Source organism: Hydra vulgaris, chromosome 07 (genome assembly GCF_038396675.1).
Source record: "Hydra vulgaris chromosome 07, alternate assembly HydraT2T_AEP".
NCBI classification, from domain to species: Eukaryota; Metazoa; Cnidaria; class Hydrozoa; order Anthoathecata; family Hydridae; genus Hydra; species Hydra vulgaris.
The window spans coordinates 5,510,001-5,527,500 of NC_088926.1; the positions used below are offsets into that span (position 1 = coordinate 5,510,001).

General features: G+C 29.7%; 1 protein-coding gene across 1 annotated transcript in view; it reads right to left on the reverse strand.

Annotated features, from left to right (window-relative positions):
• Positions 1 to 17,500, reverse strand: part of LOC100203526 (E3 ubiquitin-protein ligase HUWE1) — a 136,618-nt gene that overhangs the window by 95,433 nt on the left and 23,685 nt on the right. Inside the window, exons 4-8 of the mRNA XM_065800868.1 lie at positions 13,893 to 13,985; positions 13,650 to 13,802; positions 11,203 to 11,253; positions 7,840 to 7,908; positions 7,616 to 7,717 (exon numbers count right to left, since the gene is read on the reverse strand). Coding sequence (XP_065656940.1) covers positions 7,616 to 7,717; positions 7,840 to 7,908; positions 11,203 to 11,253; positions 13,650 to 13,802; positions 13,893 to 13,985 — 468 coding nt within the window. The remainder of the gene's footprint in view (positions 1 to 7,615; positions 7,718 to 7,839; positions 7,909 to 11,202; positions 11,254 to 13,649; positions 13,803 to 13,892; positions 13,986 to 17,500) is intronic.

Sequence of the window (17,500 nt, forward strand, 5' to 3'; positions counted from 1 at the left end):
TTAGTACTGAATATTGGCTTTCCCCATTAATGGTACTGGCGAGATTAGTCATGAAAATATTCTCATGAGAGAGACAGAATAAGGACAAATGTAAACTTATGATATAAGCATAAACCATATAAATACACTTATGAGGTTTTCTTAAAAACCTGACATGTAGGGCATCTAATACCGGTATACCGAAAACCGGTATCCCGGTTTTTCTATTACTGATACCGAGTTCTCAATACCGGTTTATACCGGTATTTCAATTATTTTTTTCATTGCACAGAAACTGTTTCATTAGACGTGCGTATTTTGACACAGATATTTTTAGAGAGTTATAAGCATGAAAATATCACAGAAAAAAACTTTGATTATAAAAATGGATAACAAAAAAAATTTTCACTTTGTTTTTTGTAACTTTGTTGTGTTATGCTTCATTTTATTTGTTTTTGCAAATATAACAGCAACAAATAAAAACAAAGAATAAATTTAAAAAGAATAAATATTTAACACACAAGTATTCATAGGCAAGATAAAAAAGCCTAAAACATCTCTATATAATATTAAAACATAACTACATCTTTATCACAGATTTAGTTATGTTTTTTTATTCATATAATATAGAGATGTAATATTTTTTTTCATGTTTTAAATCTTGTCTGATATTTGATATTTTGTAATCACTGATTTGCACATGCTTAAAATAACGACTTCTCAAAATAGAAAACGATTTTGGAAGTAATGACTTATAGGCTTGTATAAGCACGCTTTTTAAGACTGCTTGGGAATTGCGATTGAAAAATGATGTGCATATATATGTCTAGTTTATATTATTTTTGTTTATGATTCGCAGTCAGTTTAAAGTATATACATTTAACGAAATAAAATATAATTATATCAAAAGTTCATACAATTCAATATAATTATATTAAATTCATATAAGTTCCTTAATCTTCATTTTTATAAATTTTTAATATTTATTTATTTTGTATTTCAATATTATTTTTCATATTTTGCAAATTATAGTATTCAAAAACGTGCTGCCATGGCTGATAAACCAAAAGTATTTGAAGATTTTAAAAAAGAACTTCAGGACAAAAACTCTGTGTGGAATTACTTTTTGCGCGAAAAATCTGGAGCTGCAGCAAAATGTAAAAAATGTACTAGAGAAATGAAGACCTGTGGTGGCTCGACTAGTGGACTCCATACACATTTAAGGACTTCTCACCAAATAAATTTATTGAAAAGTTATCAAGTTGAAGTTTCAACTTCGCCATCTACTGCTGGTGTTTCGACTGCGCCTGATTTGCAACTCGTTAGACCCAGAAATAAAATTATAACTTATTATACAAAAAACGAAGACGAAGATACACTGCGAAATGTTTTAGCTAAAATGACGGCCACCGATGGCTTGCCATTCAGAGTTTTTATAACATCTTATGAGCTAAGAAAATCCCTGGTAGCTCGAGGTTTTGATGTGCCAAAATCATCTGAATCCATTCGCCAAATAGCTATGAAATGTGCTACTAAACTTCGAAACTTAATAATAGAAGAATTATCTGAATTTCAACAAAATCGATTTAGTCTTACGTTTGACGAGTGGACTTCGGTAAAAAATAGACCTTATTTGAACATTAATGTTCATTCTCGAAATAGATTTTGGAATTTGAGTTTAGCAAGAGTTAATGGACATTTCTCAGCAGAAATGTGAGTTAAGTTAATTGAAAACATACTGAAAGAACACAACTTAAAAATTGATTGCGATATTGTATGTATTACCACAGATGGTGCTTCGGTTATGAAGAAAGTAAGCCGATTAATGTCCATCGACCAACAACTTTGTCTAACCCATGAAATCCGTTTGGCTGTGGTTGACATCTTATATAAAATAACAGTTGTAGAATCAACAGATGATTATTTTGAATCTGATGAAGATAGCGCTCGTGAGATTTCCGATGAATATAATGAAGACCATTTAGATGGACTAAAGATTTTTCAGAGCTCACCAAATTCAAATGAACTTGCAAATAATTTGGCTCCATTGATAAGCAAAGTTAGAAAAGTTGTAAAGCTGTTCAGACGATCACCAAAACGAAACCCTTCAAGTTTATGTAAAAACTGAACAGAGTAATAACCTGTCATTAATATTAGATAATAAGACCAGATGGAACAGCTTACTTTTTATGCTAGAGCGTTTTTATAAACTAAAAAATTCTATTCAAAAAGCCCTGATTGACTTAAACTTGAGTATTAATTTTATGGAATCTGAATTAGAATTAATATTATCAACAGTTTCTATGTTGTTACCAGTGAAATTGGCTGTAGAGGCTTTATGTCGGAGAGACACTAATCTACTATCAGCTGATGCTACCCTGGCATTTATGCTGCAAAATTTAGGCGTAGGACCATTAAGTAACAATATGAAGACCTCCTTAATTAAAAGAATAAAAAAAAGACGCACAAATTTATCTTATCTCATACAATATCTTCATAAAGGAGATCAAGCCCAAAATAATTTTGGTTCAGATATCATATTTGATCGGCTAACTAAAATTGCTTTCATTTCAGCGGCTTTCATCCGTACAAACTGAAACTACAGCATTCCCACAGAAACAGATGATGACGAAAATACCATAATGTGCGAAGACGAACCTTTGAGCTTGACATTAAAGGAGCAGCTAGACATCGCCATAAATAATGAGATAAAAATGAAAACAGTTCCAAAAACAAAGCGAAATATTAACAATTTGACTAAACTGGCACGAAAAGAACTTTCTATATTTGAGGAAGACGGTACACGTGGTACCAACTTGACGTTGGTCTACAATTATATTTTAACTATTCCCCCAACAAGCGTAGAAGCTGAATAGGTTTTCTCTTCATCGGGAATGTTATCTTCGAAAATTCAATCATCTTTAAATGAAGTAACTTTAAATAATTTATGTTTTTTGCGGGCCTATTTTAACAATAAATAACTTTTTTATGTTTTTTGTTTCAAATTAATTAATTATATATATTATTTTAACTTAAAAAATAAAGTTTTGGAGCTGTTTAATTGTTCCTCTGGGTTTTACTCAAATTTTTTTTTGGTAATTGAAAATACCGGTATTAATACCGGTATTACGGATTTCACTTAACCTAACACCGAAACAGTATTTCATTTTTGGTCCGGTATTGGATGCCCTACTGACATGATACAAACAAACCTGATATAAACATGATACAAACATGATACAAACAAACATGATACAAACAAACTATTATCGAACCTCTTACAACTACAGTAAAGCTGACTGGAATTCTTTCCGTGATTACCTTTGTGATGGCCCTTGGGTAGAAATCTTTTGTCTTCCTGTCGACAAATGTGCTTCTTACATAATTTCGTGGATTCAGGATGGCATTGAATCTTTTGTTCCCTCTCAACGATTCCATGTCAAGCCTCACTCTCCTTCGTGGTTTTCCTCACACTGTACTGCTGCAATTGCCAATCGAAACCAATACTTCCATATTTATCAGCAAAACAATTCTGCAGAAAACAGACGTCTGTTTATTACTGCTAGAAACAATTGTAAAAAAGTTTTGTCTAATGCCAAAACCCGCTATTCTCAGGTCATGAAATCTCGTATATCATCTCAAAAATTAGGCTCTTGTGACCACTGAAGAATCTTTAATAATATCAATAATAAGGGCAAATCTTTAATTCCACCTCTCTTGTATGGTTCAGACTTTATCAACTCATCTAAAGACAAAGCTGAATTGTTTGTAAAAACTTTATATCAATATCATCTCTTGATTCCACTAGTTGCGTTCTACCTGATATTGCCAACAAACAGGTTGATCCATTGCTTGACATTCATACCACTCCAGCTTCTGTATCTAAAGTGATTTCCTGCCTAGACTCTTTTACAGTTTGTGGCCCGGACAACATACCTGTTATTGTCTTGCAAAAGTGTTCTCCGGAGCTGTTGTCTCAAAACTATTCAACAAGTGCTTATCAGAGTCTTGGAATTCAACAAGTGCTTATCAGACCCTGCTGGAAAGCATCTGTTATCCCAATCTTCAAAAATTCTGGAAAGCGATCTGATTTGTCTAACTACCGTCCCATTAGTCTTCTTCCTATCATAAGCAAGGTTTTTGAGTCTGTAATTAACAAACATTTCTCATCTTGAATCTAATATCTTACTTTCTAACCATCAATATGGACTTCGATCTCGTTCTACAGCTGATTTGCTAACAGTAATAACTGATAGGTTTTATAGTGCATTAGATAAAGGTGGAGAGATTAAGGTCATCGCTCTTGACATTTCAAAAGCTTTTGATAAAGTTTGGCATGCTGGTCTTCTCCATAAGCTTTCTTCTTACAATGTATCAGGTAACATCTTTAAGATTATTGAATTCTTTTTTTCCAATCGTAAGGCAAAAGTTGTCCTCGATGGTCAGCACTCTTCTTCTTATTCTGTAACTTCAGGGGTTCCTCAAGGTTCTAACCTTGGCCCTATACTCTTTTTAATTTACATTAACGATCTTCCAGATATTCTCACATCTAAGGTGGCATTGTTTGCTGATGATACTACCATTTATTCTTGTCATGATAAGAAACCAACACCCTCTGATTGCTTGGAGGGGGCATTTGAGCTTGAAAAGGATCTCACTTTTTCTACAGCACGGGGCTCACAGTGCCTGGTGAACTTTAATTCAGATAAAACTCAATTTTTTTCAGCCAATCGCTATCGCAATAATTTAGATCTTCCTATATTTATGAACGGTGATGTACTCGATGAGTCATCTACTCTTCATCTTTTAGGATTAACTCTTACTCTCAATCTTTCTTGGAAACCATATATCAAATCAGTTGCAAAATTAGCATCTGCTAAGGTTGCATCTTTTTATCGAGCTCGTCACTTTCTTACTTCAGATTCTATTTTTTATCTCTATAAATCTCAAATCGGGCCTTGTATGGAATACTGTTGCCATATCTGGGGCGGATCTTCTAATGATGCCCTTTCTCTTCTAGACAAGGTGCAAAAATGCATTGTAAACATAGTTGGACCTGCTCTTGCAGCCAACCTTCAACCATTATCACATCGTCGTAATGTTGCTTCTCTCTCTCTTTTCTACAAATACTATAATGGGCACTGCTCTAAAGAGCTAGCATCTCTTGTGCCATCTACTAAAATTCATTTTCGTGTTACTCGTCATTCAATTAAGTGTCATCTTTTTTCTGTGACTGTTCCTAAGATCTCCAAAAACGCTTATTCGTCTAGTTTTTTTCCTCGAACATCAGCTCTTTGGAATTCGCTTCCTTCATCTTGCTTTCCTGATTCATATAATTTGCAATCTTTTAAGTTGTCTGTAAATTGTTATCTTGCTCTACAACCTTTATCTTTTTTCTTTCAGTAACTTCCAACTTTAATTAGTTGCTGCTTGCAGCCTTGTTGGAAGCAAAGATGTTTAAAAAAATAAAAAAATAAAAAAAATAAAAACCAAGCACATCAAAGTTTATAATTTTTAACAAACTTTCAGAAATTCATATTTTATTTACATTTTTTTTCTCCATGTAAACCAGTTTTATTAAAACATCATCTTGTGTTGAAAAACATTTATATATTAATTTTATGAACTTATTAAGTGAAATTTTTATTTAACTTTGGTTTCAAAAACATGTGCATAGCTTTTTTGAAACCAAAGTTAAGCTAAAATTTGCCTTAACTTTGGTTTCAAAAAACATGTGCATAGCTTAAGAATCAAACAGTAAAAATTATGCTTGAGATATGCAAGGGTATTTGGATTCATACAATTTAAAATTTGGGTTTAGGATTAGGGTTAGGGTCAGGGTTAGGATTACAATTTAAAATTTGGGTTCATTTAAAAGGACAAATCAGATGCTATTTTTTACTTTTGTCATTTAAAATCATTTTCATGTTTTGCAAACACTTTTTTTAAATAACTTTTTACAACATTAAATTTTGAATTTTAATTTAAAAAATACAAAATTTTAGTTATTCGAAAAACTAACAGCAATTTCTTTAGTGCACTAAATTTTGTGTACTAAATAATTAAGAATAAAAAATTTTTTTGCTTCCAAATATAGATTTAATTGTGAAACTTGTGAGAAAAATCTTTTATAAACATCAGTTAGCTAACGCCTTGATTGTCTAAAAAAATTGTTAATTATGTCAGATAATAACATAAGTTAAGACGCCCTTTCAATTTCATGGTTACTAAAGTTAATCTTGTGATTAACTACATAACTATTATACATAGCCATCATCTGGTACTTAGTGATACCAGCAATAATTATATTTAAAACTAAATTTAATTATTGCTGGTATCACAATTAAGTTTTAAGGTTGGAGATTTTGAAATGAAGAAACCATTTAACTTTGAAAGCAATATTTCTTATTGCACTTAAAGAATCAGCAATCAAGATTTTTTATTTTAAAAATTTAACGATCACAAATACCTTGTAATCATCGCAATTTGCAATCACTTAACTCTGTCTATGATGGAGCTACTTTAATTTAATACAATTACAAAAAGCAATTTAGGTGACATGATAGTAACTTTTTTTTGCAGATATCCATATGTTTTGATGATACATAATGTTTACATTTTATTATACAAAATACTAATACAGTAGCGCTCAAAATTTATCTCTTTATTTTTTAAATTTTAATTTAAACACTAATTAATTTAATTTTTGTTCATCATCTTCAAAATAAAGAAATTTTTTTATTCCTAAAAGACCCTTATAAAATAAATGGCTTAAGGGCCATGCAAAATCCTTATTATATATATATATATATATATATATATATATATATATATATATATATATATATATATATCTTATTTTTTAAAAACTATGACCATATAAAGTTTTAACCCCCCCCCACCTCAATTTGAGAGGGCTGTAAACATTGCAGGGTCATAAAAACAGAAAAATAAGAGATTATTGCATGAAACTTGAAATTTGTTGATGAATTTGAATTTAGATAAAATAGTAAAGAAAATATTTTATAAACTGGGCTAAAAATTAAGGGTTTTTTTGTTCCTTAGCTTCAATCACCCCAATTCTTTCTAAAACATTCTTTTTTGATATAAGCAAACATACAAAAGTTTGGAGTTTGCACTATGCCTGTAAGTGTCAAAACTCAAACATCTAAAAATCCAGTGTACACCAATATATATATATATAATGTATATATATATATATAATGTATATATATATATATATAATGTATATATATATATATATAATGTATATATATAATGTATATATATATATATATATATATATATATATATATATATATATATATATATATATATATATATATATATATATTATATATATATATATATATATATATATATATATATATATATATATAGACACACACACACACACACACACACACACACACACACACACACACACACACACACACACACACACACACACACACATATAAACAACAATTTTTTTATTCTATGACTTTCTTTGCATAACTAATTTTATCCTAGATAAATTATATCACTAATAAAAATTATGCATTGCAAGTTAATGCAAGATAAATAAAATGAATTTAAATTAATGAATAAAACTTATTCTAATTAATAAACTTACTTGCATGTTTTCAGGCAACCGATGTATTAACATAATATCTTCCATTATTTCACCAACACTAGATGACATATTGTGAACATTCTTTAAATCAATGCATTGTCTCTAAAAATATTTTGTAAACGAAGTTTAACTTGTATAAGAAAAATACTTTTTAAAAAAGAGATATTTTCAACTTAAATAAAATAAATTAGCGAAATTTTTTAGATAAAATGAAATAATTGTACCTTTGAATTATCAGTGGTTGAGTCTCCATAATATTCAAAGTATAAATGCCCAGCACCAGAAGGTATATCCTAACAAACAGTTCATAATCATTATAATTCTAATCAAACAAGCTTAATTTAAATTTTTTAAACAACATATATTGGGTAAAGTGGTGTAACAGACACATCTTTAGAAAATATATTTTTTCTCCTGAAGTGACAAAACTATTTTGATGTGAAATATTTTTACGTGTTTACCAATAATACTGCCATAATACTACCATACCATAAAAATACCAATAATACTACCATAAACTGATAAAAAAATTAGTCATGAAATTTTATTGATAGGTAATTGATTTTGTTGATGGCGTGCAACTGTCAGTGTTACCTTCTAAATTGGGGTAACATTGACATTAGAATTTTTTGTGCCATTAATCTTAATTTTCACTTTGAGAGGTGAAACCTCTATTGTAATTTTAAACAACAAAACAGAGAAAACATTTTAATCATATACTAGCACCAGCCTACTAGTTAATGACTGGGGTTGAATTTTGAACAGGGCCAGTTTTGTGACCAGGGCTGCATAAACATTTATACATCCTAAAGTATATTTTTTTAAATTAAAAATTCATGTTATATTTTGTGTATATATATATGCATATATAAAAATTATTGTGATCAACATGATCATCATAATCATCATTACCATCATCATTATCACGCTTTAACCTCCCTTTTTTATGCTGTTTCTCTAATATAAATTATCTAGAGCATTTTCTTTCCTCAACTAAAGCTCATTCATACAAAATGTAAGGTACTTCCTTCAAGTTTTCTTACTTCTACCACTACCATTCTCTTTTAAAGCTGCTACCTCTCTACACGCTGATACCGAAACCACTTTAATCTTCTCTAACAAACATTGTTTGAAACAATTTTTTTTTCTAACCTGTCTAAGATTGTGCATTCTTTACTTGTCTTGTTAGTCACACAGCACATCCATCTGATAATCTTCTCTTTTGGAAAATACTACACCATATAAATACTAAAGTCTAAACAAATATGTAAGGATATTGTATGCCAGCATCTAAATAAATAGCAAACATATATGTTTATATCCATATTATGTATGCATAAATCAGGGTGTCCACTCGCTAAAAAAACTGAAAAGGGTTGTTTTTGAAAAACATGCTAAAAAAAACTGGAAAATGTTTTTTTTTTTGAGTATTATTGGATTTATGATGCTCAAAAAAATCATTTTCCAGTTTTTCCAGCATGTTTTCTAACAACAAGCCTTTCTAGTTTTTCCAGCAATTGGACACTCTGCAAATGCACATTTTGGAAGCTTTAATTCCTTCTCTTCAATTTAAAGTCAAGCCTTAATCAATTAACTCCACATTCAAATCAAGCCTCAATCAATCAACTCCACATTTATCACCATCTTGAGCAGTTGCTTTATTAAACAGCAATCATTTTTTTATCTTTTTTACAAGAACAAAGTAAAAAGGTGCTGTCTGATGTTAAGCTCTGTTATTCTCAGTTTACTAAATCTTGTATCTTTTCTCAGATATTAGTTCCTAGAGACTTTTGTTAAGTCTTTAACAGTGTCATTAACTAAAGTCTAACATTTAATATCTAATTCTGATCTTTTTACTTCTCCCTAGAATAGGGCAGAGTTATATGGAAAGAACTTAACTTCTAACTTGATTCTTGAATCAAATGGCCATATTCTTCCTGTCATACCAGTTAAACAGATTAACCCATTGTTAAACATCCAAATCACTCTGGCTTCCAATGCTAAAGTTAATTCTCAATTAAACACTTCTATTGTTAGTGCTTCAGACAAGATTTCCATTATAGTTTCAAATAAGTATTTTCCAGAACTCTCTTTAATTTTTGCTTAAATATTAAAAAGTTCTAAATAAGTGGTTCCAATTTTTAATAACTCTAGAAAACACTCTGACCTCTCCAACTATCTTACAACTTGTCTTCACTCTCTTACTAGTTTATTTATATTAAGTTTTTAAGATTATCAAATCATTAAAGAACAACTTTAAAGTAGTAAAGTTAATCTTGAAGGCCTACACACTTTTTTATTTCAAGTAACTTCAAGGGTACTACAAGGTCCTATATCTAAAGTAGCTTTATTTGCTGACAACTCAACTTTATACACTTGTTTTGACAAAAAAATCTTCACTTTTGATTGCTTAGAACAACCAGCTGATTTTTAATCTGATCTCTTTTCTGTAATAGCCTAAGACTTGAAGTAGCTCATGGCTTATTATTCAAAATAATTAAGCAACACAATGACTTCCTTATTACTTGGTAATAAAATTGTGTTTAAAAGGTAACGTTCTTCTATTTAGAAACTCATTTAACTATAAAATAATTGTTTTTTAAACGGTTCTATCATGATTTACCTTTTAACAGTTTTATTATAGTACTATTTTACATTTGATAACAATCTATTCTATCCAGATCTAAATACTTACAATAATAAAAAAATTAAACTGTTATAAACACTTAAAATGAACAAAGATATACATCAAATATATTACCAAACAAAAACTTAAAAATAAAATATTGACTACTAAATAAAAAGAATGCATACAACAATGTAATGTCTAATAACAGGGGGAAAAAACATTAATTCTAATGTCTAAACATAATTTGTGGACTGGTTAAATAATAAACATCTCCTCAGAGTCGCATCCATTTTTTTTTTGTCTTTTTTTTTTAAACACATATTTCAGTTTTGACAGTCGCTGTCAAAACTGAAATATGTGTTTAAAGAAAAAAATGCAAAAAAAAATATCTTAAATGCTCTGTATTTAGAAACAAAATCGTAAAAAAACATGTAAAATTTTTTAACTAAATTTTTGAGCAACAAAAAACTAGAAATTAGTTTAATTTATGCCTGCCATATTGTTTTGTTATCTATACTTACTATTATGCGGATAAAAAAATAATTATATTTGTTTATTCAAAATCTGGTTGCAACATCTGTTAAAATAATTGAAACAATAGTCAACAGGTAATGGGTAAAAACATTTAATCTAACACATGTTAATGTTACCCCTATATTAAAGTGTGACCTTAATACTAATGCATTGTTATTTTCAAAACCGATTTTCACAACTGTTGCCAAGTTCACAAACAACTAACATATCACATGGTCACATCACACGAGTGACAAATTGTGTTAAAGGCAACACAGGATCAATGAATCTTAAGGAAATACCACTTGATAAACACCATATATAAGCTTTCCCCATCAGCTAGCTAGCCACAGATGAGTAACATGCTGCAACCAGAAAAACTATTGCTTGCTATTTGTTACTAATTAGGGCTAAACCCTTGCTGATAAAAAAAACCTTAACTAACCTCTGAACAGCATTGACTTAATGAGCATCCAGCTTCCACACCACCCCATGTCTGAAAAGATAAAAAATATCAGATAATATTAAAACTAACACAAAAACTTTACACAGGAATGCAAAAATATGTGCAAAAATGTCAACACATCAATTAAAATCCTGGAATCATTTATAATATATCACTAGATCATATCATCACCCCTTCACTATATATGATATCTAATATATATATATATAAAGGGTGTTTTTTTTTAGAGGTATAGAACTTTAAGTTGGCATTACTGTTCAAGATGGCGACCGATTTAACACGTGACAAGTGATTTATTCTCAGTTTGGTTTGGCAATTCATCATGAATAGACTCACGTCTGAACAACGCTTGCAAATAGTTCAATTTTATTTCGAAAATAATGGTTCTGTGCGGAATACGTATCGCGCTCTACGTCCATTTTATCCTCGACAAAATCATCCATCAGAGCAGTTAATTCGATTAACCATGAAACGTTTTCGCGCCACGTTTACTCTTATTGATAACTCGCATCCCCAGAGACGCCGTACGGTGCGTACAGAAGAAGCTATTGCTAATGTAGAGCGTAGCATTGCGGAAGACCCGAATGAGTCTATCCGCCATCGAGCACAGGAATTGGATCTGTGTCCATCCACTGTATGGAAGATTTTGCGGAAGGATCTTGGTATGCGTGCTTACAAAATCCAACTTGTGCAAGAATTGAAGCCAAACGATCATCAAGCAAGGCGTAGATTCGTCGAATGGGCTTAAAACGAGATTGCCGTTGTTCCCGATTTTCATAAGCGAATTTTCTTTAGCGATGAAGCGCACTTCTGGTTGAATGGTTACGTCAACAAACAAAACTGCCGCATTTGGAGTGAAGATAATCCTCAAGTGTATGTCAAAACACCGTTACATCCAGAAAAAATGACTGTTTGGTGCGCTTTATGGGCTGGTGGAATCATTGGTCCGTACTTCTTCAAAAATGATGATGGCCAGAACGTTACAGTCAATGGTGATAGGTATAGAGCCATGATTACAAACTTTTTCATTCCTGAATTGAACAACCATAATGTCCAGGAGCTGTGGTTTCAACAAGACGGCGCAACATGTCACACAGCTCGTGCCACAATCGATTTATTGAAAGACACGTTTGGTGACCGCCTAATTTCACGTTTTGGACCTGTGAATTGGCCTCCAAGATCTTGTGATTTAACACCGCTAGACTACTTTCTGTGGGGCTATGTAAAGCCATTGGTCTATGCGGATAAGCCACAAACGCTTGACCATTTGGAAGACAACATTCGTCGTGTTATTGCCGATATACGGCCACAAATGTTGGAAAAAGTCATCGAAAATTGGACGATATTTTTATAAGTGCTCTTCTTTCGCAAAACTTCTTTTAAAAATGTCACTTCAGCGCTTTCTTGTGAGTGTGATAACTGCCACCACATAGCGAATCTTGAAGGTAAATATAAATTAAAATTGATACATCCGAGCCAGCCGTGGCGGTCATATGCCAGAAATTATATTTAAAATGTAATGCCACAAGATTATCTTTCTAATAAAAAAAAATTCTTGTCAATCGAATAATCTATCGTTGTTTTATTGCAATTTAAAGTTCTATACCTCTAAAAAAAACACCCTTTATATATATATATATATATATATATATATATATATATATATATATATATATATATATATATATATATATATATATATATATATATATATATATATATATATATATATATATATATATATATATATATATATATATATATATATATATATATATATATATATATATATATATATATATATAGGGTGGGGTAATATGAATTTTAGATATATATTATTTTAGAATTTTAGATATATATTATTTTTAACAATTTTTTTTTAGTTGATAATCACCGTAAAAACTTTTGTTATTTTTCTTTACATTCAGGGTGTATGCAGTAACTTCACAATGAGTAGAACTTAAATATATTTTCAATAACTTACTAATCTTTTTTTAAAACACCTTTCATATACCCATATTACCCCACAGGTGGGGTAATACGGATACTTACATTATATTTGTTACATATATCACATTTATTGCTTTTCATGAACTTTAAAAGTCAAACTGTATTGGTTATGACTATCAATTTTCTTTTTCTTACTGATAAAGTCTTCTTTTAAATTTTATTCTTCTCTTTTTCTTGCAACCTTGAGACAACATCTTGAGCTGTTAAAATTTTGCCCTTTTTGGCAAGAAGACTTTGATATATTGTATACTGACTCCTCTTTCTTAAGAAGCTGTATGGTTTTAATGTTTAATATACTTTATATTAAATTGAATTAAACATTAAAACAACATCTAGCAAGTATGCTTAAAATATTTATTCTTAGAGTATATAAACAACTAGAAATTATGTACAACTAGATACATTAATTGTTTCACCTGAGCTAAATTAGAGAGCTTTATTTGAAGGATTTTTTTCTTTTCAGATGATAGCCTGGATAAGTAATTTGAACGTTTACTGAATACATAGATAAGATTTAATACTGAAAGGATAAGATTTCCATCTACACAATCTAGCAGTGAAACCAAGTGCTTAAAATTGAAATAAAAATATAATTAATTCCTATATAGAAAATAAAACAAATGTTTTAATATCATTTAATAAACCTGATAGATTCTCACCTCCATTGAATTATATAGATGCCTAGCATATGAATGCTCAATGAGAAGAGCAGTAAACTTTAAAATTTGAAATATCAAATCCTGCTGTTCTTTCTAAACAACAAAAAACTTTTATCATTATTTAAAAAATTTAATCAAAAAAAACAACAAAAAAAACAAAAAAAACTTAAAAAGGTAAAAACTTATTATAAAAAATAATTACTTCAATTATAAACCTATTTCACACTATCTAGCTTAGTGTTAAAGCAATTTTTAATAGTTATTTACTCACTAGAGTAAATGTAAGTAAAACTAAACACTATCTTTAAATTTTAAATAATTTTATTTAAACTTTTAATTATTTCTAGCTAAACTTTTTTTTTTAAGAAGTTTTAGAAGAAATTAGTTTTTTAATAACATAAAATCATTTTTCCATTTTAAATATTTTAACATTGAAAAAAAAATATTAGTTTGAAAAATGCTTCAGCCACTTTAAAATTAGCATTTGATTTAAAGTGAACATTTTGATTGAAGAATAAAATGACGAGATAATGGTAATAGTAATTATTAATTAAAATGCAACCATGGTAGAAAAAATGTAAAAGTGGTGAAAAATATGTAACAATTGAAGAACCAAAGTACCTACTGGAGAACAATTTGAGAAGTATATTTTTAACTGAAAACACAACTTTTTAATTTTTCTTTTTTTATTTCTAATCAGAAGCAAATTTTTAAAAAAGTGAAGTGTGTTTTTTACACACACACACACACACACACACACACACACACACACACACACACACACACACACACACACACACACACACACACACACACACACACACACACACACACACACATATTAAGTAATAATAATAAAGAAAAATAAAAATGACTTGTATATTTACATGAAGAAGAAGTATTATTTAAAATTTGCTCTGACTTCTTGAGAAAAACTGTTTTCAATTTAATAACTTACATAAATTTTGAAGAAAAATCTTTAAGAGAGCGACAGAATAATTGAATAAACTTAGAATGAATGGAATTTATTATGCAATTCTTCCGTTACATAACAAGTTATTTTTAAACAGCAACAACAAAAAACTCCAACTCCAACATATTTTAAAATATATATTTTTATCAATATTTTTATTATTTTATTGTTGCAATTATTTAATGTTAAATTTAAACTATTTACGTTTTTAAAGTTATAACTAAAAGTTTTCCCTTACGAAAATCAGATCCTAATAATTCATCCAGGCTGTGAAGTCGGGAGTTGTGGAATTGGAGTCAACATTTGTAGCAGAGTCGGAGTTGCTAAACAAAATCGCGACTCCGACAGTAAAACTTCTCAGTATTGCACATGCATTGATACAGTTAACAAAAAAGGTTTGTGGTTAATTAAAATTTGAACAATGTTCAGGTAAAAATTTGAAATAGATTGTTGCTATAAAAAATTACATTTCATTATTATAACATAGGTCTGGTGTTTCAGTTGATTTCCTATTTAAAAACAAATACATTAAAGTTACAGTGGACTTTTAGTTTCATGTGAGTATCTATTTTCATACAAATAACTAATTTTAATTTTTTTCAAATTCACTTCCCAATATACACTTTTTTATAAACTAATAAAGTTATTTATTTAAAACAGCGATTAACAACTTGACCATGGATAAGAATAGGCAGCAAAAGCAGAGATTGTCAGTTTTTGAATATTTCTCAGTCACTGTTGATGATAAGTTTTACATATGTCAAGTGACCAAATTTGGTGAAGAAGAAATATGTGGTGTCAATATCAGTGCATATTCTGGAGAAGGTACTAGTGCATCAAAATGTTTTCAAAATTGTTAATAAAAGGATACGCAAACGTGTGAAAGTGAAGTTGAATGCACAACAAGTTCTTTATATCAAGCACCTGTAACCAAATTTTTTAAGTCTGAATATACTACTGTGGCTATGGCTGCAGAAAAATTCAAGAACTACATGATCGATATGGTGGTTTCAAATTCTGTACCGTTAGCATTTTTCTCTTCTCCTGCTTTTAAATGGTGAAATGGCTTGCAAATTTGGCATTTCTTTAGAAAGAAGTAATATTTGAAATTTTGTACTACAAGAGGTAAAGCAGCAGAAGAATATGCTCACTGATTTTTTAGGTGAACAAATATTATGCATTGTGACCGATAAAGCACTGTAAAGAAGCTTAATAAAGATGTAGCAGCATTTAATTTGAATAAAAATGAAGATTCAGAAAAAATTAATGATATTTTTAATTTAAATGGATTTGTGGATGATACTTTGGATATTTCCCATATACACCACATGCGCTGGGCTGTGCATAAATTGCAACTTGCAATTTGTGATGGCCTGGGAGTATATCTTGCTAGTAGATTTATTGCAAAAATACGGAGTGTTGTGGTTTCTTGCAGAGCGCCATAACTTGATGCCATATTGAGCTACACGCTGGGGCAGTAATTATTTGATGATTGAGTTAAAACCTTTTCTTACTGACATGGCTAACCCAGCAACATTGCAACATAAACCGATACGCAAAAAGAAGAATTACAAAAACTTAAATGTCTTCTTTGTGAACCTTACATTGCCACAAAAAAACTATGAACAGCAAAATCAACTGCTGGTATGTTTTATAAAGAATGGTGCAATTTTATTTTCCATTTTTCTAATCCAGGGCTTGAATTAAGCGTATTGCGATCACGAATCGCAATTACTTTTTGCACCTTCGCGATTAGTTTTTTCTTTAAATTTGTTTTTTCGTGATCTTTCTTTTTTTTGTGATTATTCTTTTTTTATTTTAGAAGATAAATACTCTATTCGCGAATATTTCGTGTTCTTTTACAGTATAAAACTGCAGTGACTTCTGTAACGATAATTTTTTTTTTAAAGTGGAGCATAAAGTAAAAGAAAGAAAAATAAAAGATTTAGAAAATCAATTAGCAAAAATGTTCAAATGCAGGAAAAAGACCGATCGTTTAAGGAAGGAAAAATTTATAAAAAACAAACGATTAAATACCTATTCGGATCAAGAAATAAAAGATTTTGATTGAAAAAAGAAATAAAAGTTAATTTATTGAAAAGTCACTTTCTTAACTCCAATTCTCAAGGGCTTTATTCCGATTTAGCTCATTCATTATGAACAAATTTAATGATATTTTTATAAGTTTATTTAGCGAAGAATAGTGGAAGGCAATATAGACTCTAAATAGTTATTAAAAAAAAACTTTAAAGTTTGTTAGTACACTTGCCAATTTTAAATTAATAGCAATACAGTTAAAAAGTGGGGAAAACATTTTAATTGCGAGTTAGAATACAATTTAAATGGAAATGAAGTTATAAGATTAAGATGCAGTTTATGTAAACAATTTGAAAAACCGATAAGTCAAACAAAATTGTTTTCCATGACCTGGATCAAACCAGGAACAATATCAATAAAAAAAGATTCACTGGCATCACACTTAAGTAGTGCGCAACATAAAGAGGCCACGCGAATTCATCAACAAACAACATTAGGTTCAGTTTCATTACCTAACCATGTTATTCATAATACTCCAATCGGGCGTGGTTTACGTGAAATGGCCATAAAAGACGCTGACTCGATACGGAAAAAGTTT